At 36.3% G+C, this 27,445-nt stretch overlaps 3 protein-coding genes and 3 long non-coding RNA genes across 10 annotated transcripts in view; 3 read left to right on the plus strand and 3 right to left on the minus strand.

Annotated features, from left to right (window-relative positions):
• The first annotated feature begins 351 nt into the window (after window positions 1-351).
• LOC113467939 lies at window positions 352-7,828 on the plus strand. The gene is made up of 2 exons (XR_003391844.1): window positions 352-719; window positions 7,686-7,828. It is a non-coding gene; the product is annotated as an uncharacterized LOC113467939 (long non-coding RNA).
• Window positions 729-2,800, minus strand: LOC103510411. 3 transcript variants are annotated; one of them, XM_026824462.1, is made up of 3 exons: window positions 1,868-1,904; window positions 1,241-1,677; window positions 729-1,108 (listed from the first exon to the last, which is right to left on the minus strand). In XM_026824462.1, the coding sequence occupies exons 1-3, from the start codon at window positions 1,887-1,889 to the stop codon at window positions 794-796; spliced, it is 774 nt and encodes a 257-aa protein (XP_026680263.1). In that variant the 5' UTR covers window positions 1,890-1,904; the 3' UTR covers window positions 729-793. The 3 variants fall into 3 exon arrangements, with proteins under 3 accessions (XP_026680263.1, XP_017300050.1, XP_017300049.1); XM_017444561.2 differs by having other exon boundaries at window positions 729-1,063; window positions 1,196-2,800; XM_017444560.2 differs by having other exon boundaries at window positions 1,241-2,789.
• Window positions 1,313-27,445, minus strand: part of LOC108252544 — a 42,977-nt gene continuing 16,844 nt past the window's right edge. Inside the window, exons 2-3 of one of the 2 annotated variants that reach the window (XM_026824461.1) lie at window positions 3,075-3,452; window positions 1,313-2,873 (exon numbers count right to left, since the gene is read on the minus strand). In XM_026824461.1, the coding sequence (XP_026680262.1) occupies window positions 2,080-2,873; window positions 3,075-3,441 (1,161 nt within the window). In that variant the 5' untranslated portion in view covers window positions 3,442-3,452 and the 3' untranslated portion in view covers window positions 1,313-2,079. Of the gene's footprint in view, window positions 2,877-3,074; window positions 3,453-27,445 lie in introns of both variants that reach the window. The other variant, XM_026824460.1, reaches the window with a different exon arrangement.
• Window positions 4,125-27,242, minus strand: LOC108252545. Of its 2 annotated transcripts, XM_017444566.2 has the most exons (3): window positions 27,042-27,242; window positions 6,851-7,627; window positions 4,125-4,715 (listed from the first exon to the last, which is right to left on the minus strand). In XM_017444566.2, the coding sequence occupies exons 1-3, from the start codon at window positions 27,089-27,091 to the stop codon at window positions 4,316-4,318; spliced, it is 1,227 nt and encodes a 408-aa protein (XP_017300055.2). In that variant the 5' UTR covers window positions 27,092-27,242; the 3' UTR covers window positions 4,125-4,315. The 2 variants fall into 2 exon arrangements, with proteins under 2 accessions (XP_017300055.2, XP_026680259.1); XM_026824458.1 differs by lacking the exons at window positions 6,851-7,627; window positions 27,042-27,242 and adding an exon at window positions 17,381-17,549 and having other exon boundaries at window positions 4,125-5,548.
• LOC113467941 lies at window positions 16,244-17,459 on the plus strand. Its single transcript, XR_003391847.1, has 2 exons — window positions 16,244-16,481; window positions 16,652-17,459. It is a non-coding gene; the product is annotated as an uncharacterized LOC113467941 (long non-coding RNA).
• LOC113467940 lies at window positions 24,108-25,164 on the plus strand. The gene is made up of 2 exons (XR_003391846.1): window positions 24,108-24,662; window positions 24,930-25,164. It is a non-coding gene; the product is annotated as an uncharacterized LOC113467940 (long non-coding RNA).

Consider the following 27,445-nt stretch of genomic DNA (forward strand, 5'->3'; position numbering starts at 1 on the left):
CTGTGACAAAATTATAGAAGGTGAGGCTTCTTGTTCTTAGTATGCTCCGTTTGTCATTTTTCTAACAAAAAATTTGATGATTAGTTTTTTTTTTATTATTATTATTATTATTTTTTTGCCAAAACACGTTTATTTTCTGTCTGTCTTTATCTTTAAAGAAACTACAGTGGAACCTCGATATAATGAAGTCCAAGGGAAATGTCCAAAATTTCGTTATATCGAGGTTTTTGTAATATCTATTTTCCGTTATATCGAGGTTAACATCAAAACAATCTCGTTATATCGATTTACTTCGCTATACTGAGGTCCAAGTCAGAGTAACTTCGTTGTACTGAGGTAAAGTAAGGCAGTCTATTTTCAAAACTGTTCATCTTGATTGCAAAATTGAAAGATTAGGGTTTTTGTGTGGGGTTCCGTGTGCTAGTTGTTTTTGTTTTGTTGAATTTTGAAAAACCCGCACGATGGAAATGTCGGGAGGATTCTCGTGCGGGGTTCCGTATACTAATGGCTTCTTGTGTGGGGCTTTGTACCTATGCTAGTTGCTTCTAACTTTGATAAACCCCCACGATGGAAAGGTACTTTGTCTTGTGTGAGGTTTTGTATGCTTGTTGCTTTTATATTGTTTAATTCTGATAAACCGCGAAGATTGTAAGGAATGGTGTCTTCTGTAGTTAATTCTAGAGGTTTGAAATTAGTAAATAAACCCCCACGATGGAAAGGTATTATGTTACTGAGGTAAATTTCTCGGGCCCGAGCCCCAAACTACTTCGTTGTACCTATTCTTTTTACCTCGCTATATTGAGTTTTTTCCCTCTGCAGAAGGGAAGGGAAATCGACTTTTCCTCGTTATATCGTGGATTTCGCCGTGTCGAGGTTCGTTATATCGAAGTTCCTTTGTACGTGAGGCAATATTTTTAGACACCTTTTGAAGTATTTCTAAGGCGTCTTGTGTGCTAGATTTCCCTATCTGATTTTTTCTTATAGTCTTTAACACGGAATCAAGTCTTGATATGGGGTCTTCTGTCGTCGTTGTCTCTGCATCATCATCTATGATCATCATCATCTCCTTGGGTATATGGGGTTGAATTGGGATAGGTCGTATGGGCAGATCATTCTCGTTGGGATCACCATCAAGTCTTGATATGGGGTCTTCTGTCGTCGTTGTCTCTGGATCATCATCTATGATCATCATCATCTCCTTGGGTATATGGGGTTGAATTGGGATAGGTCGTATGGGCAGATCATTCTCGTTGGGATCATGTGTTTGGATGGGGATGGGTTTTATTGGTAGCTCATTCTCCTTGGGTATATGTGTGTGTATGGGTCCTATTGGTCTAATAGGGAGGTCATCTTCCGAAAGAACTTTTTGTTTAAGTGTATGGAATCTTTCCTCATGACCGAGTATTTTTTTATCTATGTTCTTGTGTTTTGAACGAGAAAAAACATGTATATCATGTATATCTCTTGTTTTTCTTATTCCATTCAATACATTGCATCGTGCATTCAAATCATTATTTTCTTTAACTGTATTTGGTTTATTGAAGGAAGAGGAGGGATTACTCCAACTGTTGAGGTCTGCACTCTCCTGCCAGTTATTGAATAATGGAGAGGCCGATGTGGTGGTGATTGCAATACAACTCAACATAAACACAATTGAGATCTTCATCACCACCTTGTCTGGGAACAAATCCAAGTTGGACATTACTTTTTTACATGCTTTTATGAAAAATACGAGTATCATCTAATTAAACAATGCGATTGAGATGTTTTAGACATCTCAGTAAGATGGATGAAAGCATAAATTCTGGAGCACCTTGCCTTTATGAAACAATAAAATATCGTGTGATGTTCTCAACATATTATTTACCTGTATGTCGAAAACTATTCATCTTGGTTGGAAAAATTGAAAGGGAGGGTTCATGTATTGGGCCCCGTTTACTTGTTTTCTCTATGCGGATGAATTGAAAGCTTGGGGTTTTTGTGTGCTAGTTTTTTTTTTATGTGGTTGTCTTTTGGAGGAATCGAAGCCTGATGTAATAGTGGTAATTTTCGGGTCACGTTCCGTTTGCCATGTTTTATCTACGTGTTTTTGTCTTCCGAAGGATTATAAGGTGGGGAATCTTGTATGGGGATTCGTTTCTTGGTATTCCTGTCTTGATATTCTTCATGTATGTTGCGTGGTTTGTAGTTGCTATTTTCATGTATGGGTTTGTCCTTGGCAAAAGTTGGAGGTGGGCCTCTATGTATGGGGATTTTATTTTTTGGATGGCTATTTTCTTCGTGTGTGGAGTAGGGTGGTTTGGTGTTGCTATATCTTTGCATGGGTTTGTCCGTGGCAAAAGTTGAAGTTAGGCCTTCATGTATGGGGATTTTATTTTTTGGTTCGCTATTTTCTTCGTGTGTGGAGTGGGGTGTTTTGGTGTTGCTATGTCTTTGCATGGGTTTGTCCGTGGCAAAAGTTGAAGCTAGGCCTTTATGTATGGGGATTTTATTTTTTGGATGGCTATTTTCTTCGTGTGTGGAGTAGGCTGGTTTGGTGTTGCTATAACTTTGCATGGGTTTGTCCGTGGCAAAAGTTGAAGTTAGGCCTTCATGTATGGGGATTTTATTTTTTGGTTCGCTATTTTCTTCGTGTGTGGAGTGGGGTGGTTTGATGTTGCTATGTCTTTGCATGGGTTTGTCCGTGACAAAAGTTGGAGGTGGGCCTTCATGTATGAGGATCTGTTTTTTGTGAATGCTAACGTTCTGTTTGGGATTGCGTGTAGCAAAACGGGGAGGTTTGCACTCATGTATGAAGATCCGTTTTTTCATTCCGGTATCATGTATTCCTAAAGGTCGTATGGGAAGGTCAGCATCCGTGAGAAAAAATTCATCTTCTTCTTTCGTGACAAAAGTTGGAGGTGGGCCTTCATGTATGAGGATCTGTTTTTTGTGAATGCTGACGTTGTGTTTGGGATTGCGTGTAGCAAAACGGGGAGGTTTGCACTCATGTATAAAGATCCGTTTTTTCATTCCGGTATCATGTATTCCTAAAGGTCGTATGGGAAGGTCAGCATCCGTGAGAAAAAATTCATCTTCTTCTTTTGTTAGTATAGGTCGTATGGGGAGGTCCTTGGGAAATTTGGTTTTATGTGTACGGAATCTTTCCTCACGACCGGGTGATTTTCTATTTTTCTTCGATGGTTTTGAACGAAAAAAACCATGTATATCTCTTGTTTTTCTTACACTATTCAGTACATCTAATCGTGCATTCAAATTATTATTTGCTTTAAATATATTTAGTTCATTCAAGGAGGAGGAAGGATTACTCCAAATGTTGTTGAAGGACGAGGATTTACTCCAACTGTTGAAGTCTGCACTCTTCTGCCAGTTACTGAATAACGGAGAAGCCCATGTAGTGATCGCAATATAACTCAACAAAAACACAATTGAGACCTTCATCACCACCTTGTCTGGAAACAAATGCAAGTAGGGTATTACTTACATGCTTTTATGAAAAATATCATCTAATCAAAAAGATTGAGATGGGCTGGATGTCTTAGTGCAACAAGCTGGGCCCGTCCCTCCGGGAATTTTTTAGTCCGTAGTTTATTCAATCGTGGTTAAAGAAAATCAGTACCTATGTACCTACCTAATTTGTTTAATATTCAGTTTATTTTTATTATTGATTTAATTTTTAACTTGATAAGGAGAACCAAAAAGGCAGATTTAATTTTTGATTTTACTTTCATGTAATGATTCAAAATCAACACTAGAGCCCTTTATTCAAGTCACCCATCTATTTATTGGCCTTGCTCGGCGTAGCTTAACATAGGTGACGCTAAAACCGGTCTTAAATGATCAACTGAAGTGTTATCTAAAACTTTCTCGCTTTGAGTTCATAGGTCGTCGCGACAAATTTCAAGATCAGAGCTCATTCTCATTTGTGTGAGAAAATGTGAAAAAAAAGACAGTTTTTCTTTTGGCCTTTTTGGTTCTCTGGACAAAATTTGCACCACCACTTTCGTGTTCCTGGTAAAAAGTCCTTTAATTTTATATATAGTTCGACTAGGTTTGGATAAGTCCTTCTATGGGAACAGACAGACGACACCGAAGCGAATACAATAGCCCGTCCCTTATGCTTTTTACCTACTATCGTAATAATAAAGGAAGGACGGGCTAAAAAAACGAAAGGCGAGAGTTCTTGTGTTGGACCCTGTTTACTAGTTTCATCTATGTGGATGTCTGTCGGAACATTGGCAGTTTGGGCTTTTTGTGCATAGTTCCCTGTGCAAGTTTTTTTCCATGTGGTTGTCTTGTGAAATATCCACACAATTTAAGGGTGGTGAGTCTTTTGCGTGGTTCTGTTCGCTATTTTTCTCTGTGTCTCGTATCTTTCGGATTTTCCAAAAGGTGATGGGTAGGTGAGGATTCTTTCGTTGGGCTTGATTTGCCACCGTCTTCTATATTTTTCTCTCTCGGACGAATCGAAAGGTGATGGAAAGGTGGGGATTAGTTTTTCTCCGTGGTCGTCGTCCGGAGGATTCCAAGGATGTTCAAATGGGGATTTTTGTGCGGGTTTCCGTTCTGTAGTTGTTTTTATGCGGTTGTGTTTCGAAAGACTCCCACGATGGGAATGTGTGTTTTTTTGTGCGGGGTTCCGTTTGCTACTTGTTTTTATGCGGTTGTGTTTCGAAAGGCCCGCACGATGGGAAGGTGTCGATTTTTGTGCGGGTTTCCGTGTACTAGTTGTTTTTATGCGGGTGTCTTTCAAAGAATCCCGAGTCTGAGAGTATTGAGAGTCTAGGTCGGGGTGCCGTGTCCAACGATAGCGTTTCCACTTATCATTCACCCTTTGGAAATTTGCTGATTTTTGTGCGGGGTTCCGTTTGTTACTTGTTTTTATATTGTTGTGTTTCGAAAGGCCCGCACGATGGAAATGTGTCGATTTTTGTGCAGGTTTCTGTGTTATGGTCTTTTTATGTGGTTGTCTTTCAGATTTTCTAAAGGATGATAGGTTGGTCGGGATTCTTTTGTTAGCCTTCGTTTGCAATTCTTCTGGTTTCATGTTGGTATCTGTAATAATGGAGTTATCCGTTACAAAAAATGGAGTTGAGCCTTCATATATGTTGAATTGTTTTTTGTAATTGCTAATGTTGTCCTCGGGCTTGTTTGTTGCGAAAGGGGGAGGTGGGCCATCATGTATGAAGATCCGCTTTATGAAATCGCTCTTTATTCCTATGGGTTTAATAGGGAGGTCAGCTTCCGTAAGAATTTTTTCTTTATGTGGGTGCAATTTTTGCTCATGAACGGGTGATTTTTCAATTTTCTTCCCTGGTTTTAAGTGAGGAGAAGAATGTATATCTCTTGTTTTTCTATTCAGTACATCGAATTGTGCATTCAACTTATTGTTTCCTTTAACTTTATTTAGTTTATTGAAGGAGGAGGAAGGGTTACTCCATCTGTCGAGGTCTACACTCTCCTGCCAGTTATTGAATAATGGAGAGGCCGATGTGGTGGTGATTGCAATACAAATCAACATAAACACAATCGAGATCTTCATCACCACCTTGTCTGGAAACAAATCCAATTTGGACATTACTTTTTTACAAGCTTTTATGAAAAATATCATATAAGCAAAAAGATAGCTAGACATCTTAGGAGGATGGATGAAACCATAAATTCTGGAGCACCTTGTCTCTATGTAAAAAAGAGAAAGTCGTGTGATGTTCTCAACATAATTTTTATTTGTATAGACTGACAACTTCAAATTACCAAATATGTATATATTCTGAGGATACCCGAACTACAAACAACGTAGGAGACTAAGGGGGACATATGTTTTATCTCCATTTGAATACATGGGGTTTTGAAGAGACCTTTAGTTTATGATTTTCCTAATTTAACGAAAAATATTATAATTCTGGTGGTTTTAGTTTCTAAAGAACATTTTCTATTCATTTCATTTTTTTTTGAAAGGTTGACGTTAAGTCGTTGCTGAGAAATCATGCGGTAAAGATGACCATAGGTATTAATTGAAGTATTTATGAAAAAAAAAAAAAAAAAAAAAAAAAAAAAGTCCACCCCCAAAGAAACTACAGTGGAACCTCGATATAATGAAGTCCAAGGGAAATGTCCAAAATTTCGTTATATCGAGGTTTTTGTAATATCTATTTTCCGTTATATCGAGGTTAACATCAAAACAATCTCGTTATATCGATTTACTTCGCTATACTGAGGTCCAAGTCAGAGTAACTTCGTTGTACTGAGGTAAAATTCTACTCGGTTTCAAGATCACTTCGCTATACCGAGGTTAAAATCAGAGTAAGTTCGTTATACTGAGGTAATTCTACTTGCTTTTAAGATCACTTCTCTATACTGAGGTTAAAATTCAATCAATTTCGTTATACTGAGGTACCTATACTGAGGTCAAAATCAGAGTAACTTCGTTATACTGAGGTAATTCTACTTGCTTTTAAGATCACTTCTCTATACTGAGGTTAAAATTCAATCAATTTCGTTATACTGAGGTAGACGTTATTCTTCGCAAAGGACAGAAAGGTACCAATGACACATCCACCAAAAATCACGTTTTTTTCTAACTTTTTTTCATTTCTACCTCTCCCTTTCCAGATTGAAATTAGCTATTAGCCAAAAGACCAAAACCTACCTTCTGTACGTTTTACAGTTTTATATTCTTCTAACTCTAACTCTAAATTGGGTAATGGAAATATGGCTTGGGCAAGAGGGACAATGGAATAAGGCTCACGTGACCAATGGATGAACCGTGCCCCAGTTTTCTCTTTATTTCGTTCAACTTTAGGGAGGATTGAAGGAAATACAAAAATAAAACGTTTTTAAAGATTTGAATTTCCGTGTACTAGTTGTTTTTATGCGGGTGTCTTTCAAAGAATCCCGAGTCTGAGAGTATTGAGAGTCTAGGTCGGGGTGCCGTGTCCAACGATAGCGTTTCCACTTATCATTCACCCTTTGGAAATTTGCTGATTTTTGTGCGGGGTTCCGTTTGTTACTTGTTTTTATATTGTTGTGTTTCGAAAGGCCCGCACGATGGAAATGTGTCGATTTTTGTGCAGGTTTCTGTGTTATGGTCTTTTTATGTGGTTGTCTTTCAGATTTTCTAAAGGATGATAGGTTGGTCGGGATTCTTTTGTTAGCCTTCGTTTGCAATTCTTCTGGTTTCATGTTGGTATCTGTAATAATGGAGTTATCCGTTACAAAAAATGGAGTTGAGCCTTCATATATGTTGAATTGTTTTTTGTAATTGCTAATGTTGTCCTCGGGCTTGTTTGTTGCGAAAGGGGGAGGTGGGCCATCATGTATGAAGATCCGCTTTATGAAATCGCTCTTTATTCCTATGGGTTTAATAGGGAGGTCAGCTTCCGTAAGAATTTTTTCTTTATGTGGGTGCAATTTTTGCTCATGAACGGGTGATTTTTCAATTTTCTTCCCTGGTTTTAAGTGAGGAGAAGAATGTATATCTCTTGTTTTTCTATTCAGTACATCGAATTGTGCATTCAACTTATTGTTTCCTTTAACTTTATTTAGTTTATTGAAGGAGGAGGAAGGGTTACTCCATCTGTCGAGGTCTACACTCTCCTGCCAGTTATTGAATAATGGAGAGGCCGATGTGGTGGTGATTGCAATACAAATCAACACATTAGTAAATAAACCCCCACGATGGAAAGGTATGGTGCTTTGTGTGAGGTTTTGTATGCTTGTTGCTTTTATATTGTTTAATTCTGATAAACCTCGAAGATTGTAAGGAATGGTGTCTTCTGTAGTTAATTCTAGAGGTTCGAAATTAGTAAATAAACCCCCACGATGGAAAGGTATGGTGACTTGTGTGAGGTTTTGTATGCTTGTTGCTTTTATATTGTTGAATTCTGATAAACCCCCACGACGGTAACGTGAGGAGTTTTGTGCGGGCCTACGTTTTTTAGTTGTTCCTGTTTTGTTGAATATTGAAAAACCCGCACGTTTTAAGTACGGGGAGTTTTGTGCGGGGTTCCTTATACTAATTGCTTCTGTTTTGTTGAATTTTGAAAAACCCGCACGTTGGAAATGTGGGTTGTTTCGTGCGGGGTTCCTTATATTAATTGCTTCTGTTTTGTTGAATTTTGAAAAACCCGCACGTTGGAAATGTGGGTTGTTTCGTGCGGGGTTCCTTATATTAATTGCTTCTGTTTTGTTGAATTTTGAAAAACCCGCACGTTGGAAATGTGGGTTGTTTCGTGCGGGGTTCCTTATATTAATTGCTTCTGTTTTGTTGAATTTTGAAAAACCCGCACGTTGGAAATGTGGGTTGTTTCGTGCGGGGTTCCTTATATTAATTGCTTCTGTTTTGTTGAATTTTGAAAAACCCGCACGTTGGAAATGTGGGTTGTTTCGTGCGGGGTTCCTTATATTAATTGCTTCTGTTTTGTTGAATTTTGAAAAACCCGCACGTTCCCACGACGGTAACGTGAGGAGTTTTGTGCGGGCCTACGTTTTTTAGTTGTTCCTGTTTTGTTGAATTTTGAAAAACCCGCACGTTGGAAATGTGGGTTGTTTCGTGCGGGGTTCCTTATACTAATTGCTTCTGTTTTGTTGAATTTTGAAAAACCCGCACGTTGGAAATGTGGGTTGTTTCGTGCGGGGTTCCTTATATTAATTGCTTCTGTTTTGTTGAATTTTGAAAAACCCGCACGTTGGAAATGTGGGTTGTTTCGTGCGGGGTTCCTTATATTAATTGCTTCTGTTTTGTTGAATTTTGAAAAGCCCGCACGTTGGAAATGTGGGTTGTATCGTGCGGGGTTCCTTATATTATTTGCTTCTGTTTTGTTGAATTTTGATAAATCCGCAGAAGTGAAATGTCCCCACATTATAATAGTTGATTCTTCTGTTTTGTCAAATTTTGTAAAACCCGCACGATTCAAAGTGTAATTTTTGAAGCGTGATGGAATGGTGGGGATTCTCGGGTCACGCTCCATTTCCCATTTTTTTTTTACGTGTTTGTCTTCCGAAGGATTATAAGGTGAGGAATCTTGTATGGGGATTTGTCTTTTGGTATTCCTGTCTTGACTTTCTTCATTTATGGGGATCTGTTTTTTGTGATTTCTGTTTTCTTCTTGCACTTGTTTGCTTGGTTTAAAGTTACTATTTTCATATATGGGGTTGCGTGGTTTGATGTTACCATTTTTTTGTACTTGGCTTTCTGTTGTAAAAGGTATAAATTTCGATATATGTATGGGCATCCGTTGTCTGTGATTCCTATATTCTTCTTGTATATGTTTGCCTGGTTTAGAGTTACTATTTTCATATATGGGGTTGCGTGTTTTGATGTTACCATTTTCTTGTACTTGGCTTTCTGTTGTAAAAGGTATAAATTTCGATATATGTATGGGCATCCGTTGTCTGTGATTCCTATATTCTTCTTGTATATGTTTGCTTGGTTTAAAGTTACTATTTTCATATACTTGGTCGTCTGTTGCAAAAGGTGGAGGTTTCCCTATATGTATGGGGATCTGTTTTTTGTGATTGATATTTTCTTCTTGAATGGGTTCATTCGATGCAAAAGTTGGGGGTGGCCCTTTTTGTATGTTGAACTGTTTTTCGTGATTGTTATTTTCTTCTTGTATGGGTTTGTCTGGTTTGATGTTGTAATGTCTTTGTCTAGGTTCCTCAGGTTTGGGGATCTTTTTTTTCTGATTGTTATTTTCTTCTCGCATGTTGCTATGTCTTTGTCTAGGTTCCCTAGGTACAATTGGAATTGGCCTTATTTGAATGGGGATCTTTTTTTTCTGATTGTTATTTTCTTCTTGTATGGGTTTGTCTGGTTTGATGTTGTAATGTCTTTGTCTAGGTTCGTCAGGTTCAAAAGTTGGAATTGGACCTATATATATGGGGATCTTTTTTTTCTGATTATTTCCTTCTCGCATGTTGCTATGTCTTTGTCTAGGTTCCCTAGGTACAATTGGAATTGGCCTTATTTGTATGGGGATCTTTTTTTTCTGATTGTTATTTTCTTCTTGTATGGGTTTGTCTGGTTTGGTGTTGTAATGTCTTTGTCTTTGTTCGTCAGGTTCAAAAGTTGGAATTGGACCTATATATATGGGGATCTTTTTTTTCTGATTGTTATTTCCTTCTCGCATGTTGCTATGTCTTTGTCCAGGTTCCCTAGGTACAATTGGAATTGGCCTTATTTGTATGGGGATCTTTTTTTTCTGATTGTTATTTTCTTCTTGTATGGGTTTGTCTGGTTTGATGTTGCTATATCTTTGTCTAGGTTTGTCAGGTTCAAAAGTTGGAGGCCCTATATATTTAAGGGTATGTTGAACTGGTTTGTCAGTTATAAAATCTGGAGGTGGCCCTTGAAATATGGTAACCCGTCTTTTGTAAATGTTAAAGTTATTCTTGGGGTTATTTCTTGCGAAAGGTGGAGGTGGGCCTAGTTGTATGGGGATGCGATCTTTGATATAGGTATGTTCTTGCATGGGGTTGTTAGTCACAAAACGAAGAGGTTGGCTCTGATGTATGAAGATCCGTTTTTTGAGATCGCTATTTATTCCTAAGGGTTTAATGGGGAGGTCAGCATCCGTGAGAATATATTCTTGTTGTTTTCTGAAAATTGTTCGTATGGGTATCTTGCGACCTTTGGGTTTAGAAGGGTAGAATTCTTTCCGTTTCTCAAGACCGGGTGATTTTTGATTTTTCGTTCCGGGTTTGATGTGAGAGAAAAAACGTCTATCTCTTGTATTTCTTGATCTTTTCTGTGCAGTGAATGGTTCAATCAAATTATTACGTCCTTTAATGATATTTTGTTTATTGAAGGAGGATGAAGGATCACTCCAATTGTTGAAGGCTGCACTCTTCTGCGAGTTATTGAAAGAGGCCGATGTGGTGGTGATTGCAATACAACTCAACATAAACACAATTGATATCTTCATCACCACCTTGTCTGCAAACAAATCCAAGTTGCGTATTATTTTTTTACATGCTTTTATGACAATACATGGAACAAATCTCGAGAGACTCAGTAGTTTCCACATGATAAGCCAGAGGGATTGTGGATCATTATGTAAAAACTCGTATAAGGTATGGTTCCCAATGAAGAAGTGCTAGTGCGATAATTATAACGTGTTATATTATAACGTGTTATAGAAGAAAAATGCGATGGGCTGGGTGTCTTAGTAGGCTGGATGAAAGCATATGTAAATGGCAGGTCAGCATCATAAAGTTCCCGCTTCTCTTAACATTTGTAATACATCTTTTCAAAAGCCTCATACTTATGACGTATTATTTTGGTACACATTTGAATTCAATCCTACTACCAGGGCCAAGAGGAGATATGGCCTATTTAATTTGTCATTTTCGCACGTTCTTCCACCAATAGGGGAAGCACCAAAAATGTGAAATTCGTTTTGATCCGTGATTTGTGGTTCACATAAGCCATAAGCTGTATTTTTTTTTTTTTTTTAACAAAAAAAAAATTTATTTTTTTTTTTGGGTTTTTTATTCACTTTTTTTGGTTCATAAAAATTTTAACAAATAAAAAATTTATTTTTTTTGGTTTTTCTATTCACTTTATTTGTGTCATAAAAAAAAGCAAAAAGGAGCTTACGACTAAATAGTCCGCAAGAGTGTGCTGGCAAGTAAATATAAGCAAGTAAACTTAAAATGATTGGTTAGAAAAAAAAGAATATTAACAATTACAATACATGAAAATCACGTAATTAATTAATTTGTATCTCACACAAGTGTTGACACGGCTATTCAAGTTTCAAGATTTTAAATTTCAAGAATAATAAATTAATTATAAAATTAAAATTGCCGCTCAAAAAACCAAAACATGGCGGACAAATAAATAAAAAATCCTATTCGAAATATTTGAAAAAATATTTTTGTAAATAAATCGAATAAGCTGAAGAAAATAAAAAAATATTTGGTTAAAAAAAAAAAAAAAAAAAAAAAAAAAAAAAGGGAAATTTTTTTTTTTTTTTGTTTTTTTACCAAAAAAAAACCCCTAAAAAATATTTGGTTAAAAAAAAAAAAAAAAATAGAAAAAATGGAAATTATTTGTTTTATTCGTTTTATTAGCAAAAAAATACGCCTATAGAGTCCACTAAAATTGTTCAGATTGAAATTTAAATTCCAAAAAATTAAATTTGGAAACAGTTCGTTTCATCACCTGAGGCCATCAGGGCCGGAATTATAAATTTCATTTTAGAGTCTTACCTACTTTAAATATGAATCGTTAGATTCATTAGTGACACTTACTTGAAGCACACATCAAGGATCAAAATTGAACCGTGCAGTTTTGGTGTTTCCCTAATAACATGGAGTAATTAAAAATAAATAGACCATAACTCCGGCCCTGGTTTTCGGATCCGACCTTCTCTATCTTGTCCAACCCAGGTCTTAAAAAAAGGTACTGCGTTTTTAAACCGTTTGATATGATGTATCAGAAATAGAGGGTTCTCGTTTAAGATTTTAAAGTTGAGTGGGCCAGGGACCCCAACTGAAAAAGTCCCTACATACCCTTAAATAAACCACACCTCAATGAAGAATGATTCCCAATTCCCAGAATTGCGGGTTTCTAAACTTCATTCACCCGTTGAAAAATCAAGAGGTGGAGACTTTATTAATACACTGTACCAGTATGTATGTGCCTAATAGAAAGTCATGTGATGTTCACAGAATATTCTTCATCTGTATTTCGGAAACGAGTCATAGATACATCGGTATAAAGTTTGAAATCATCTATTCCTTGTAGCAAAATTGAAAAGTGAGTGTTCTTGTATGCGAGCTACAACTATGTGTGTCCGAGGGGCTCGCTCAAGGCTCAAGATTTATTTCAGGAGAGTCTCCTGGGATATAAAGATGGGGTGTCCTGGTGGGAGGCAACTACCTATGTGTGTCCGAGGGGCTCGCTCAAGGCTCAAGATTTATTTCAGGAGAGTCTCCTGGGATATAAAGATGGGGTGTCCTGGTGGGAGTTCAGATTGAAATTTAAATTCCAAAAAATTAAATTTGGAAACAGTTCGTTTCATCACCTGAGGCCATCAGGGCCGGAATTATAAATTTCATTTTAGAGTCTTACCTACTTTAAATATGAATCGTTAGATTCATTAGTGACACTTACTTGAAGCACACATCAAGGATCAAAATTGAACCGTGCAGTTTTGGTGTTTCCCTAATAACATGGAGTAATTAAAAATAAATAGACCATAACTCCGGCCCTGGTTTTCGGATCCGACCTTCTCTATCTTGTCCAACCCAGGTCTTAAAAAAAGGTACTGCGTTTTTAAACCGTTTGATATGATGTATCAGAAATAGAGGGTTCTCGTTTAAGATTTTAAAGTTGAGTGGGCCAGGGACCCCAACTGAAAAAGTCCCTACATACCCTTAAATAAACCACACCTCAATGAAGAATGATTCCCAATTCCCAGAATTGCGGGTTTCTAAACTTCATTCACCCGTTGAAAAATCAAGAGGTGGAGACTTTATTAATACACTGTACCAGTATGTATGTGCCTAATAGAAAGTCATGTGATGTTCACAGAATATTCTTCATCTGTATTTTATTAATACACTGTACCAGTATGTATGTGCCTAATAGAAAGTCATGTGATGTTCACAGAATATTCTTCATCTGTATTTCGGAAACGAGTCATAGATACATCGGTATAAAGTTTGAAATCATCTATTCCTTGTAGCAAAATTGAAAAGTGAGTGTTCTTGTATGCGAGCTACAACTATGTGTGTCCGAGGGGCTCGCTCAAGGCTCAAGATTTATTTCAGGAGAGTCTCCTGGGATATAAAGATGGGGTGTCCTGGTGGGAGACAAGATGAAGAGACCATGTGTCATAAGATCAACGATAGAGAACCTATTTTGGATTTAGATGGTTTATACATAGTGTTTATATTTTTATAATAGGTACATTTTATCTTTGGCTAGGCAGTGTTCTTGTATTGGGTTGAATCTGTCGGAAAATTGAATCACTCATTGTCAATAGGGGATTTGTCCAAAAATGAATTTTTTCAGGAGAGACAAAACTCTGTTCTGTATGGAAACTAGTGCAAACCAGATAATTTTTAATGTTAAATGATCGCAATAGGAGTCCTTGAAGGGTGTTTTTTTTTTTTTTTTTTTTTTTTTTTTTTTTTTTTTTTTTTTTTTTTACCTCCTTTTTTTTTTGTTTTTATTTACACGGCTAAGCAACAAGGCCATATGTTAAAAACGGTGTTTGTCTGCTCACACCTAAAAAAAAAAAAAAAAAACATTTTTGACTAATACACTTTTTACAATCAGTGATTAAATTGAATTAGGGATTTTCCTGTAGGGTTTCCCTTGCTAGTGTTTTTACATATATTGTTTTCTTTTCGAAGGTCCCCCTAAAAATTAACCCTTTAACCTGGTGAGGTGTTTTTTTTTTTAATTGAGGCGGCCACCCCATTTTTACCTTTCTATTTGGTTGTAAATCCATGAAATTTTGAGGATTCGATTTCGCTCTCAATTTTAAGGAAGAATGTCAACAACATGGTAGACGAAACTCCGAGTCGGGTTAAATGAGACTTTTATACCCAAGTATCCGATGTTTAACATAACTTGAGTACCTAAATATGTAGTAGTTTACCCTAACCATAGTATTTTACAAAGGATATCTCTAAATTATATAAATTTATAAAAAATATCAGGAACTATTTTTTATTTTTTACACTTAAAAAAGGCACCTTTGAAAAATAATACTAGAAAGTAAAAAATGAAACATTTGATTTTTTTTTTCCCCCCCCCCCCCCCCCCATGGTAAAATCAGATTATCTACAGTTAGTATCACTCACACTAAAGTTAAGTTTAAAAAAAGAAAAAAGATAATAATAGTAAAAAAAAATACTAGGTATAAATCTTTTTTCGCCTAAACTTTGAAGACGTTTGCTACAAATCAGGTACCTAATTTATTTACACATGCTCCTCGCAGGGTCAAGAACACACTAACTTGAAGGTACTGGGAACCACAAAAATCTCAGTGTTATGGGGTTGCCGCTAAGACGAAAATAAAGTTTCGTGAAGTCTATCAGAACCCACCTCACCATTTAAGGGTTAAAGGTAGTACCTATAATTGGTATCCGTTTTTTGGAATTTCTGAAATGCTGTTGGGGTTTGAGGTAGCGCTGTTCTTCTGTGTCGTTGTCTGGCTCAAATTGCAAAGGTGTGTATCGTCTGGGATTACTTGTTGCTAAAGGTGGAGTCACATTCAACCTTTTGTAAATGCTCTTCCCTTGCTTGGTGGTCGTGTGTAGCGGGACTCTTGGCCGCTTTGCACACGGGGGCGTACTCCACTTTTGTACATAGGTTTATCTATATTTACGAATTCCCGATCTTGGATATGCCTTGGTCTTATGGGTCGAATAGGTAGGAAGTGAGCATTTGCGAAAGCAGTTTCGTTTTGTTTTTTTTTTAACTCATTGTCATATTTTCGTTGTGTTCGTTGGGATTTCAATCGGACATCCTTCTGATGAATGTTTTTCTGCGTATTGGAATTTTTCTTTTTCTTTCTTGCAGGCAGCGTTTTACCGGGGTTTAATTCAGACCAAATTTGCCTTAGATCTGATATTTGTTTTGTTTATTTATTTACACGCTAAGCAACAAGGCCATATGTTAAAAACGGTGTTTTGTATCTTCTAGAAAAAAAAAAGAAGAAAAAAAACATTTTTGGACTAATACACTTTTTACAATCAGTGATTAAATTGAATTAGGGATTTTCTGTAGGGTTTCCCTTGCTAGTGTTTTTTACATATATTGTTTTCTTTCGAAGGTCCCTAAAAATTAACCCTTAACTGGTGAGGTGTTTTTTTTTTTTTAATTGAGGCGGCCACTCCATTTTTACTTTCTGTTTGGTTGTAAATCCATGAAATTTTGATGGATTCGATTTCGCTCTCAAATTTTAAGGAAGAATGTCAACAACATGGTAGACGAAACTCCGAGTCGGGATAATGAGACTTTTATACCCAAGTATCCGATGTTTAACATAACTTGAGTACCTAAATATGTAGTATTTACCTAACCATAGTATTTACAAAGGATATCTAAATTATATAAATTTATAAAAAATATCAGGAACTATTTTTTATTTTTTACACTTAAAAAAGGCACCTTTGAAAAATAATACTAGAAAGTAAAAATGAAACATTTGATTTGTTTGTTTGCCCCCCCCCCCCCCCTGGCCGCTTTTGGGCAGATTTCGACCGTTTTTTGGTGGTTTTCAGCTATACCGACTAAACGGTTAGAGATATTGTAAAAGTTAGGGTAAAAGAACACTCAAATAAGCATCATTCAATAGGATAAGGAAAGTCGTGTGATGTTCACACCAGATTTTTTTTACTTGGTGTGGTGATACAGGGAAGCAGAACTTGAATTTAGATTTCTCCATTTTGTTCTCCGATACATACGAGTACCTTGTAGTTTTGTCACAGTACTGATTCATTTTCATTTATTCTCCTAGGTATGTATTCCTTTTTGCAAACCAGGCATTCTTCAGACCTTCAATATTCTAGTTGATGATCTTTTATCAAAGCATATTTATAACGTTTTCCTCGACATTTTGTCTTTGGACATGACTTCACCTTGATTTTATTTATGTTTTCCATGAGTGCTTGGTCTATCTTCTCCTAGGTATGTATTCCTTTTTGCAAACCAGGCATTCTTCAGACCTTCAATATTCTAATTGATGATCTTTATCAAATCATATTTATAACGTTTTCCTCGACATTTTGTCTTTGGACATGACTTCACCTTGATTTTATTTATGTTTTCCATGAGTGCTTGGTCTATCAAGTTGGAACTCTGACTCCTCAACGTTAGAAGCTTCTGTCTTGAAAATTTAGAATTCTGCTATTACACGTGATTTAATTTGCAAATAGAAGAAGGCGCACTTGAAAAGAAAACTTGAAATATTTAGAAGATAATAGTTTAAACTTCAAAAACTTGGAACTTGCGAAGTTCTGGTGCTGGTTTACCAAATTCGTCTTCTTCACCTCCAATTTCAGCGGTTACTACGGGAGATAGTCTTTTCAAGGTATCTTTAGAATATTTTAGAGTTCCTGTTGCTAATTTTTTCAGCCAATTCTTGTATTTTCTTTTGATCTTCATTTTTATTTGTCTTTGAAATTTATTTTGCCCAGCTTTCACTAAAAAGGATGGGACGAATCCTCCCAATGAGACATCATTCCATTTGTTGAAGAAGGAGGAGGAGATTTCATTCCCATTGTCGAAAGATGCGGAGGGTTCACTCCACCCGTTGAGGTCTGCACTCTCCTGCCAGTTATTGAATAATGGAGAGGCCGATGTGGTGGTGATTGCAATACAAATCGACATAAACACAATTGAGATCTTCATCACCACCTTGTCTGGGAACAAATCCAAGTAAGGAGTGTCTGTGTTACATGTTTTATTTACTTTTTTGTTTGTTTTCATTATTCTCTGTCAATATTCAATACCATAGTATCTATTATGTACTCCAATATGCAATAGTCAAATGAAACTGTGATAGTAATAGTATAGGTTTTAATGGTTAGAGTCCCACAGCCAGACGCTAGTCTACTGTCTGTTTTTCATTGCCTCCCTGTTCAATCGATCGATGGTTTTCCTCAATTGGTAACGTCCATACTCCACTCTCATATCAGAGAAGAACACCATAACATGTAGATAGGTAAATGATAGTTCCAGGTATATAGATATAGGTTTTCAGTCAGTTTAGATAGGCATTCTCTAATAATTATGTTTACCTTTTGTTTTAATTTTAATGTTCATTATTTGTCTTTTTTGTTTTTTCATTGTAAATTAATGTTTCAACTAATAAATGGTTGTCTGTAAATATTAAATTAAAAATTATTATGTACAAGTCTTTTAACAGCCATATTTCTCAGGAACATATGGTAAGTTGGTATCATTGTGATATCAAACGTTGCACAAGGAATTGACGTTTCATCATTGAAATATGGCTGTACAATGTATTGTATTACAGAATAGATTTTTTTTTCCTTGGGCAACTTATATTCGATACTCGGCAGCATTCTTTCGACTTTAGTTTTCAAGTCAAAATATTCAAGGAAGAGCTATGGGAGTCAGAGTTGAATGTGAAATCACAAGACATCATAAGTCTAACGTGTGTATTTTTTACAACAATTCTCATCATACTCTAGCATTTTCGAATTAAAAAAAGGCCATATTTACCTACGTTGGACAACACTGATCTAAATCTCATTTTATATAAAAACTTGGAATGGCGCGAAATGATCGTCTCAATTTTCAAATACTTTAGTACAAATCGTGTTTTGGCGTTTCAAAATTATGTACCTACAGGAGGGCAGTAGGAGAGAAAAAAAAAATCACACTGATTGAGTATTGTCTCAGACATCTTCAATGCCATCACGAGATTTTCGAGATGAAAATCTTCCGGTGGAAACCGCAAAAGATTTAAAATCTGTTTTTTCATCATCGACAATATCACGTTTGAAAAAAAGTTCAATCGCAGTTGCTTTACGATTGAACTTTTGAATAGGAAATTTTTGGGTCCTTTTATCCTAATAACGAAAAACAAAATTACTTAATAGCTTTTGATAACAAAATGCGTTCAGAAAAATTAATGTCAACGTGTAAGAAAAGATTATCTTCATCGAGAAATCAGGTGAAGAAATTCTTTCGTCATCATTACAACATTTTGATATCAAGAACACGATATAAATCATCAAAAGCCACCCTAGGTCACAGGTTCGATTCCCGACCGAGACGAACTTTATCCTAAAGTCCTAGAACTTGCTTCCATCATAATTTTTGTTACCATTTGTGCATATTTATATTGTAAATAAAGTTTAGTCAAATTGATTAAAATAAGAACTGTGCGCAACATAGGTTGTCTTCCTGGTAATGGTCGCACGGACTCCAGAAAGGTTTGCATAGATGCTGCACTTATATCTAAATTCTGTAAGCACATCACTGACAGGTAAACACATTTATCTCGAATCTACACAACTGGGCGCCGGAAGCCAATTGAGTGACTGGGTTCCGAAACTCTAACGTTCAACTCTATATCGAGAGGTACAGCACGATAATAAAGCATTCCAACAAGCTAAAGGAAAATATACATTTATTATTTTTATATATATTTTATATGTATATTATTTTGTTTTCTCAATATTGTAAGTTATTTTATTTTGTTGAATAAAAAGTAATTTTATTACCATTACAATCCACCTGGGGTGACCCCACATCGCTTAGCGCACATGTAAACAACATCTATGTATATCAGTGCTTCTCAAAGTCGCGGAAAGAGGACTCTTGAAAAGTGTGCAGCGGTAGAAACAACTTTGAGAAGCACTGGGGTTAAATAATCGACACGGTACCTAGCATGCAGTATGGTTCACGTAAGATGGCGGCAGCCCCCCCCCCTCGTAACTTTTGAACGAAAGTTTTTAATTCTGTAAAGTTTTAGGGATAGGAAAATTCCCAGCATGACCCTTCCAAATGTCATGTTCGTTTTTGTCTTCAGCCGGCCCTTGTGTGGCCTAAAAGGCTATTTTTGGCCCTTTTTTTCGTGAATTTTATATGAGAGAATCAACCCATAAATCAATCAATAAAACAATCAACTCTCCGTAAAATTATTTAAAAAAAAATAATAATAATATATATATTGACAGACTACCCAAAGTCTGGGTTGACAGCGTACTTCTCAGACAAAATTGTTAACTTGATTGTGTTAGTATTTCATTGTTGTTTTTCTAAATAATATATTTGTAATTCCTTCTTCATTTTATTTTTGTTATTCAATGAATTCTTCAGTTCATTAGGAACAGAGTTCAGTATAGTGATGATAGAAATATTGTCAATATTATTGATAGTGTTCGGGCAGAATGAGAAGTGGGACTAGGTACCTAATCAACTAGTCATGGATGATATAGAAAAAAAAGAACAAGAACAACAACGACAACAAATTCTCTAAACTTTTTTTATTTCCTAGACCAGAACTTGTGATTTTTTTTAGCTCTGTAATGTACCTAGGCAATAGAAGGTATTGTGATGTTCAAACCAGATTAAAAAAAAATAATAATAATAATAATAATAATAATAATAATAATAATAATAATAATAATAATAATAATAATAATAATAATAATAATAATAATAATAATAATAATAATAATAATAATAATAATAATAATAATAATAATAATAATAATAATAATAATAATAATAATAATAATAATAATAATAATAATAATAATAATAATAATAATAATAATAATAATAATAATAATAATAATAATAATAATCCTCACTGCTGTAATTGAAGACTGAAAAATTAGATAATTGGTGGATGTGTCCATTTCACTATCCATTTCTCACTTCTGGAACTAGTGCAACTGAAGAATGAAAACTATAGAAAATTAGTGGATGTCTTTTTTTTTTTTTTTTTTTTTTAATTTTTAAAAATCAGATTGCTCGAAAGTTAAACTTAAAAAAGAAAAAAAATTGATTGGCCCCGAGGGTCAATCAATTAATGAATCATATGCGTTTTCTTTGAGCAGTATTATACACCTGCCTCGGTGGTGTAATGGTCAAGACGCTCGCCTTTATATGAATAGTCTTTTTTTTTAATAAGTTTCCATTTATATTTGATTGACAAAAGACTCAGAACATACATTTTTCTTTAAACGGTATACCCATCTGTATAAGCAGAGCTTGTGCCACGGATGGGGAAACCACTAGCTTTACTAGTGGTTGACCCGTCCTTTGTATGAAATCAGCGTGGCATAAAAGTCATAACTTTGAGGTGCTGCCATTTTGAATCGGGATGGAATATGACAAATTTAAATAGCCTATGTCACCCCTGGTGGGAGACAAGATGAAGAGACCATGTGTCATAAGATCAACGATAGAGAACCTATTTTGGATTTAGATGGTTTATACATAGTGTTTATATTTTTATAATAGGTACATTTTATCTTTGGCTAGGCAGTGTTCTTGTATTGGGTTGAATCTGTCGGAAAATTGAATCACTCATTGTCAATAGGGGATTTGTCCAAAAATGAATTTTTTCAGGAGAGACAAAACTCTGTTCTGTATGGAAACTAGTGCAAACCAGATAATTTTTAATGTTAAATGATCGCAATAGGAGTCCTTGAAGGGTGTTTTTTTTTTTTTTTTTTTTTTTTTTTTTTTTTTTTTTTTTTTTTTTTTTCCCTATTTTTTTCAAGGTTTTTGAATTTTATAGTGTGTACGGTCTATCACACCTATGTACCTAATATGCATGTTGGAAACTTGAATTTAATTAACCATAGGTAATTATCATCTTTTCTTTTTATCCTATAGGAAGGAAAGTAATGTAATCGGATCAAATTTTCGATGGTCAATTTTTAGTCCCAAAACACGATTTAAGGTCCCTAGAGCCTAAATCCAAAGTTTCAGCCATTGGTCCGTGTGTGTCTGTCTGTAAACAAAATATCTAGGTAAGAGCTAGAGACTTGAAATTTGGTATGTAGCTGTCATATGTGAAAAGGATGCGACACGAAACTTTTGGTTAAGACCGGTGCAACTCTTGGCGGCATTTTACCGCTTTTTGGCGGTTTTCGGTGTATTTTAACAATATCTCGGGAACGGTATGAGCTAGAGACTTGAAATTTTGTATGTACCTAGTTTACAAATGTGACAAGGATGCAACACAAAACGTTTGGTTGAGATAGATGCTGCGGTTGGCGCTATTTGACCGCTTTTGGGCAGATTTTGACCGTTTTTTGGCGGTTTTCAGCTATACCGACTAAACGGTTAGAGATATTGTAAAAGTTAGGGTAAAAGAACACTCAAATAAGCATCATTCAATAGGATAAGGAAAGTCGTGTGATGTTCACACCAGATTTTTTTTACTTGGTGTGGTGATACAGGGAAGCAGAACTTGAATTTAGATTTCTCCATTTTGTTCTCCGATACATACGAGTACCTTGTTAGCTATGACATTTAAATGCGCATAGCGACCGGTGCCAGCATGGTAGGTAAACATTGGATGTTAGGATTATTGAGATACGACCGGTGCGAGCATGGTAGGTAAACATTGGATGTTAGGATTATTGAGATATTGGGAAAAATCCTACAATGCTGCAGTGAGCACCAAAGTTGTGATATAATAACACAAAGAAACTGCATTTACATTTACATTTCAGCTTTTGTGTGAGAACCCTATAGGGTTCTCAGGTAGGCAGGGAAAATGATCGGAAGTATGCACAAGATCATTGCAAGAAAATAGTAACAAAATGTTTCCGATGTGAAAAATTCCTGTGCTTGTCGTGTTATAATGATACAAATAGAAAATGATAACTTTGATGACCTTGTATGCTGTAGGCAATTCCATTACTTTACATTCTTTGAAGTAGGTAAATTTAGTTGTATTTTAAATTCCTGTGCTTGTCGTGTTATAATGATACACATAGAAAATGATAACTTTGATGACCTTGTATGCTGTAGGCAATTCCATTACTTTAAATTCTTTGAAGTAGGTAGGTAAATTTAGTTGTACCTATTTGATTCAAGCAAACAATAAATAATGTAGATACAAAATATCTTACTACTTTGTCCAATAATTACTTCTTTTACTACCCCAGATTTTGAACCACCCTCACATACACCCTGTACATGCTATTTGCGAACCAAGCATGCCAAGTTGTAGTCTGGTACCAAAGCAACATATTCCCCATAAGGAATGCATTGAAATGAGAACCCTATGAGTCCCTCACGTATGAAACGAAAACAACCTCCTGAGAACCCTATAGGGTTCTCATTTACCAGATATAACATGCTGTGAGAACCCTATAAGGTTCTCATGTACCAGATATAAATCCACTGAGAACCCTATAGGGTTTTCATGGCGTTCAATGTGTTAAGTTACCACTCCAATGCAAACTGTAGAAACAATATCCTATCTCACCTCTTCATGGCGTTCAATGTGTTAAGTTACCACTCCAATGCAAACTGTAGAAACAATATCCTATCTCACCTCCTTTGCGGTTTTATAGGGTCCTGTAGTTGTGCGTCGAGTGAATGATACAAAACCTACTAATTTTCCATCTATATAATACTTGAAAGTGGGGGCCATCGTGTGGGGGTGCTCCCTTAATTGTTTTTCATTCTGCTTGTTCAATCGATCGATGTAAGTTACCACTCCAATGCAAACTGTAGAAACAATATCCTATCTCACCTCGTCCGAGCTCATCTCAACCCGGTAGATAACCACAACCACAGAGTGAGTACATCAGAGTCTGTTTCCTTTCAGAATCTGATACGATGTCCCCTCTTGTGACAAGTCCCAACCTTGACTTGCCATAAGACGCCATCTTGGACTTCAAATGGTTTAGTACACGCGCTACCACGCCACCTAGTGTTTAAACAAAATTTTGTATTTTTCCTTAAAAGAGGGGAAATGAGTTTCAGAAGAGGGGAAATAGTTTCAGATTCCGAAAGGGAAATACTCTTTGTGTCAGACGTCAGACGCATGGGATTATGTTTTCGGGTAGGAATTATTTAATTTTGATTTTTTTTTTTTTTTTTTTTTTTTTCATTCGTATGCATATATATGTAATATTGTATGGGTGTCTGACAGGGGAAATTCCAGTTCAAGTCGGATTAGATCAAGGCCCAGTCGTGAGTCCGTACTTGTTTGACTTCGCATTTATATGGAATATTGTATGGGTGTCTGACAGGGGAAATTCCAGTTCAAGTCGGATTAGATCAAGGCCTAGTCGTGAGTCCGTACTTGTTTGACTTCATTGACCAAACGATAATGATTTCTATGATTTAACTCGACAGTTTTGCTTTTTGTTTAGGTGTTTGAATGTTTGTTTGTACCGCTATAACTCGCGATTGCCTAGTCCGATTTTCATGAAATTTGGTGCTATGTACTTGAGGTTGAAACATGAATGCACGTCGATGATTTTAGGGGATTGGGGTCCCTACACTGCACTGAGCGGAGTCCATTTTGGTGCTCGAATTTAATCCTCCAGAACATTCTATGAGTCATCACCATAAACACTTTACCCTAATTCTAGATAAGTCAATTTGTTTAATAAGAGGATGCAAATAAAGTCTACATGTATGACATTAGATCGTGTACTGAAGCTGAAAGGATAAAATTTTGCGGTTTTATAGGGTCCTGTAGTAGTGCGTCGAGTGAATGATACAAAACCTACTAATTTTCCATCTATATAATACTTGAAAGTGTGGGCCATCGTGTGGGGGTGCTCCCTTAATTGTTTTTCATTCTGCTTGTTCAATCGATCGATGGATTTCTTCAATTTGTTACGTTCATTCTCCACTCTCACACGAGAGAAGAACTTGTGCAACTTCTTGCCAAACCAAAACTTCGTATAGAAAGGTTCTTTTCCAAATTGTATCCTTTGACGGGGTCCTGTAGTTGTGCTTGGAGTGAATGATACGAAACCTACGAATTTTCCATCTTCATAATATTTGAAAGTGGGGGCCATCGTGTGGGTTTTTTTTGTGGGGTGCTCCCTTAATTTTTTTTCACTCTGCTTGTACAATCGATCGAAGTGTTTCTTCAATTTGTAACGTTCATACCCCACTCTCACACGAAAGAAGAACTTGTACAACCTCTTGCCAAACCAAAACTTCGTATAGAAAGGTTCTTTTCCAAATTGTATCCTTTGACGGGGTCCTGTAGTTGTGCTTGGAGTGAATGATACGAAACCTACGAATTTTCCATCTTCATAATATTTGAAAGTGGGGGCCATCGTGTGGGTTTTTTTTGTGGGGTGCTCCCTTAATTTTTTTTCACTCTGCTTGTACAATCGATCGAAGTGTTTCTTCAATTTGTAACGTTCATACCCCACTCTCACACGAAAGAAGAACTTGTACAACCTCTTGCCAAACCAAAACTTCGTATAGAAAGGTTCTTTTCCAAATGGGAATTCACTCTGACCGTTGAGGAAATAGGAGGGATCAAATTGTATCCTTTGAGTAGTTGTGCGTCGAGTGAATGATACGAAACCTACGAATTTTCCATCTTCATAATATTTGAAAGTGGGGGCCATCGTGTGGGTTTTTTTTGTGGGGTGCTCCCTTAATTTTTTTTCACTCTGCTTGTACAATCGATCGAAGTGTTTCTTCAATTTGTAACGTTCATACCCCACTCTCACACGAAAGAAGAACTTGTACAACTTCTTGCCAAACCAAAACTTCGTATAGAAGGGTTCTTTTCCAAATGGGAATTCACTCTGACCGTTGAGGAAATAGGAGGGATCAAATTGTATCCTTTGAGTAGTTGTGCGTCGAGTGAATGATACGAAACCTACGAATTTTCCATCTTCATAATATTTGAAAGTGGGGGCCATCGTGTGGGTTTTTTTTGTGGGGTGCTCCCTTAATTTTTTTTCATTCTGCTTGTTCAATCGATCGATGGTTTTCCTCAATTTGTAACGTCCATACTCCACTCTCATATGAGAGAAGAACTTGTGCAACTTCTTGCCAAACCAAAACTTCGTATAGAAAGGTTCTTTTCCAAATAGGAATTCACTCCAACCGTTGAGGCGAGTCCTGAACTTTGAGATGTCTTCTCTTCTGTATCTCATGTGGGGCTTTTTAGCTTCTGCTTGTTCAATCGATCGATGGTTTTCCTCAATTTGTAACGTCCATACTCCACTCTCATATCAGAGAAGAACTTGTGCAGCTTCTTGCCAAACCAAAACTTCGTATAGAAAGGTTCTTTTCCAAATAGGAATTCACTTCGACCGTTGAGGCGAGTCCTGAACTTTGAGATGTCTTCTCTTCTGTATCTCATGTGGGGCTTTTTAGCCCCACTCTCATATGAGAGAAGAACTTGTGCAACTTCTTGCCAAACCAAAACTTCGTATAGAAAGGTTCTCTTCCAAATAGGAATTCACTTCGACCGTTGAGGCGAGTCCTGAACTTTGAGATGTCTTCTCTTCTGTATCTCATGTGGGGCTTTTTAGCTGCCTCTAGTCCTTCCTCCCTTAATTGTCTTTCAGACTGCTTTTTTATTCGAGCGGAGAGAATCTTCGATTTGTATGCTTTAAACTGATCTATCAAAGAACCGAAGTACTTGAACAAATTCTTAACAAACTCAAACTTCTTATAGAAAAATTCTTTAGCGCTTTCCCCTAGTAGGTATTTACTCCCACTGTTGAAGGAGGGATTACTCCAACTGTTGAGGTCTGCACTCTCCTGCCAGTTATTGAATAATGGAGAGGCCGATGTGGTGGTGATTGCAATACACTGAAAAGAGGACAACAAAAGGTCCATCAGAGTAACAGTGCCGTAACAGACAGACCTACATACATGTACATGTTTCTGTGTATGCAATATGCAACAATTTAGTCGAATTTCGCGTTATTTTCATAGTATAACTTCTCGCTGTTTCTTATTTTCAAAAAATGTCATATCTTTTTCTACGTTTCCATTGAAAATTAAAAAGGTTCTCCAATTTTATTTATTAAGAAGTCATACTCAATGCTTTTACTTACTCCAAAAGAGTATTTTGTTTTGTTTACATTTCAAAATCCTTGTTACATTTAGTTTGCAAGGTTTTTGAATTTTATAGTGTGTACGGTCTATCACACCTATGTACCTAATATGCATGTTGGAAACTTGAATTTAATTAACCATAGGTAATTATCATCTTTTCTTTTTATCCTATAGGAAGGAAAGTAATGTAATCGGATCAAATTTTCGATGGTCAATTTTTAGTCCCAAAACACGATTTAAGGTCCCTAGAGCCTAAATCCAAAGTTTCAGCCATTGGTCCGTGTGTGTCTGTCTGTAAACAAAATATCTAGGTAAGAGCTAGAGACTTGAAATTTGGTATGTAGCTGTCATATGTGAAAAGGATGCGACACGAAACTTTTGGTTAAGACCGGTGCAACTCTTGGCGGCATTTTACCGCTTTTTGGCGGTTTTCGGTGTATTTTAACCTTTTATTCGAGCGGAGAGAATCTTCGATTTGTCTGCACTCTCCTGCCAGTTATTGAATAATGGAGAGGCCGATGTGGTGGTGATTGCAATACAAATCAACATAAACACAATCGAGATCTTCATCACCACCTTGTCTGGAAACAAATTCAAGTAAGGAGCTTTTATTTACTTTTTTGTTTGTTTGTATGTTGTTGGTGTTGGAGTGTTTTTTTTAGGCCAAAAATGGACCCTAGGGTGACAAGGATTGGCTAGGGCCACCAATAATAAACATTATGTTCTATGAGATGGGTCGTGTAAGGAGCTTTTATTTACTTTTTTGTTTGTTTGTATGTTGTTGGTGTTGGAGTGTTTTTTTTTAGGCCAAAAATGGACCCTAGGGTGACAAGGATTGGCTAGGGCCACCAATAATAAACATTATGTTCTATGAGATGGGTCGTGGGTCTTTTCTTATTTTAAATCTTTACACACATAAAAAAA

This window comes from Diaphorina citri, unplaced genomic scaffold (genome assembly GCF_000475195.1).
Source record: "Diaphorina citri unplaced genomic scaffold, Diaci psyllid genome assembly version 1.1 scaffold597, whole genome shotgun sequence".
Taxonomy (NCBI): domain Eukaryota; kingdom Metazoa; phylum Arthropoda; class Insecta; order Hemiptera; family Psyllidae; genus Diaphorina; species Diaphorina citri.

Coding starts and splice junctions, on each gene's coding strand:
- LOC103510411 (XM_017444561.2), bottom strand. CDS start 1,741: ATGATACTCGTATTTTTCATAAAAGCATGTAAAAAAGTAATGTCCAAC. Junction 1,064..1,195: donor AACCCCATATACCCAAGGAG/ATGATGATGATC, acceptor ATACCCAAGGAG/ATGATGATGATCATAGATGA.
- LOC108252545 (XM_026824458.1), bottom strand. CDS start 17,452: ATGAAAACAAACAAAAAAGTAAATAAAACATGTAACACAGACACTCCT. Junction 5,549..17,380: donor TGGATTTGTTCCCAGACAAG/GTGGTGATGAAG, acceptor TTTCCAGACAAG/GTGGTGATGAAGATCTCGAT.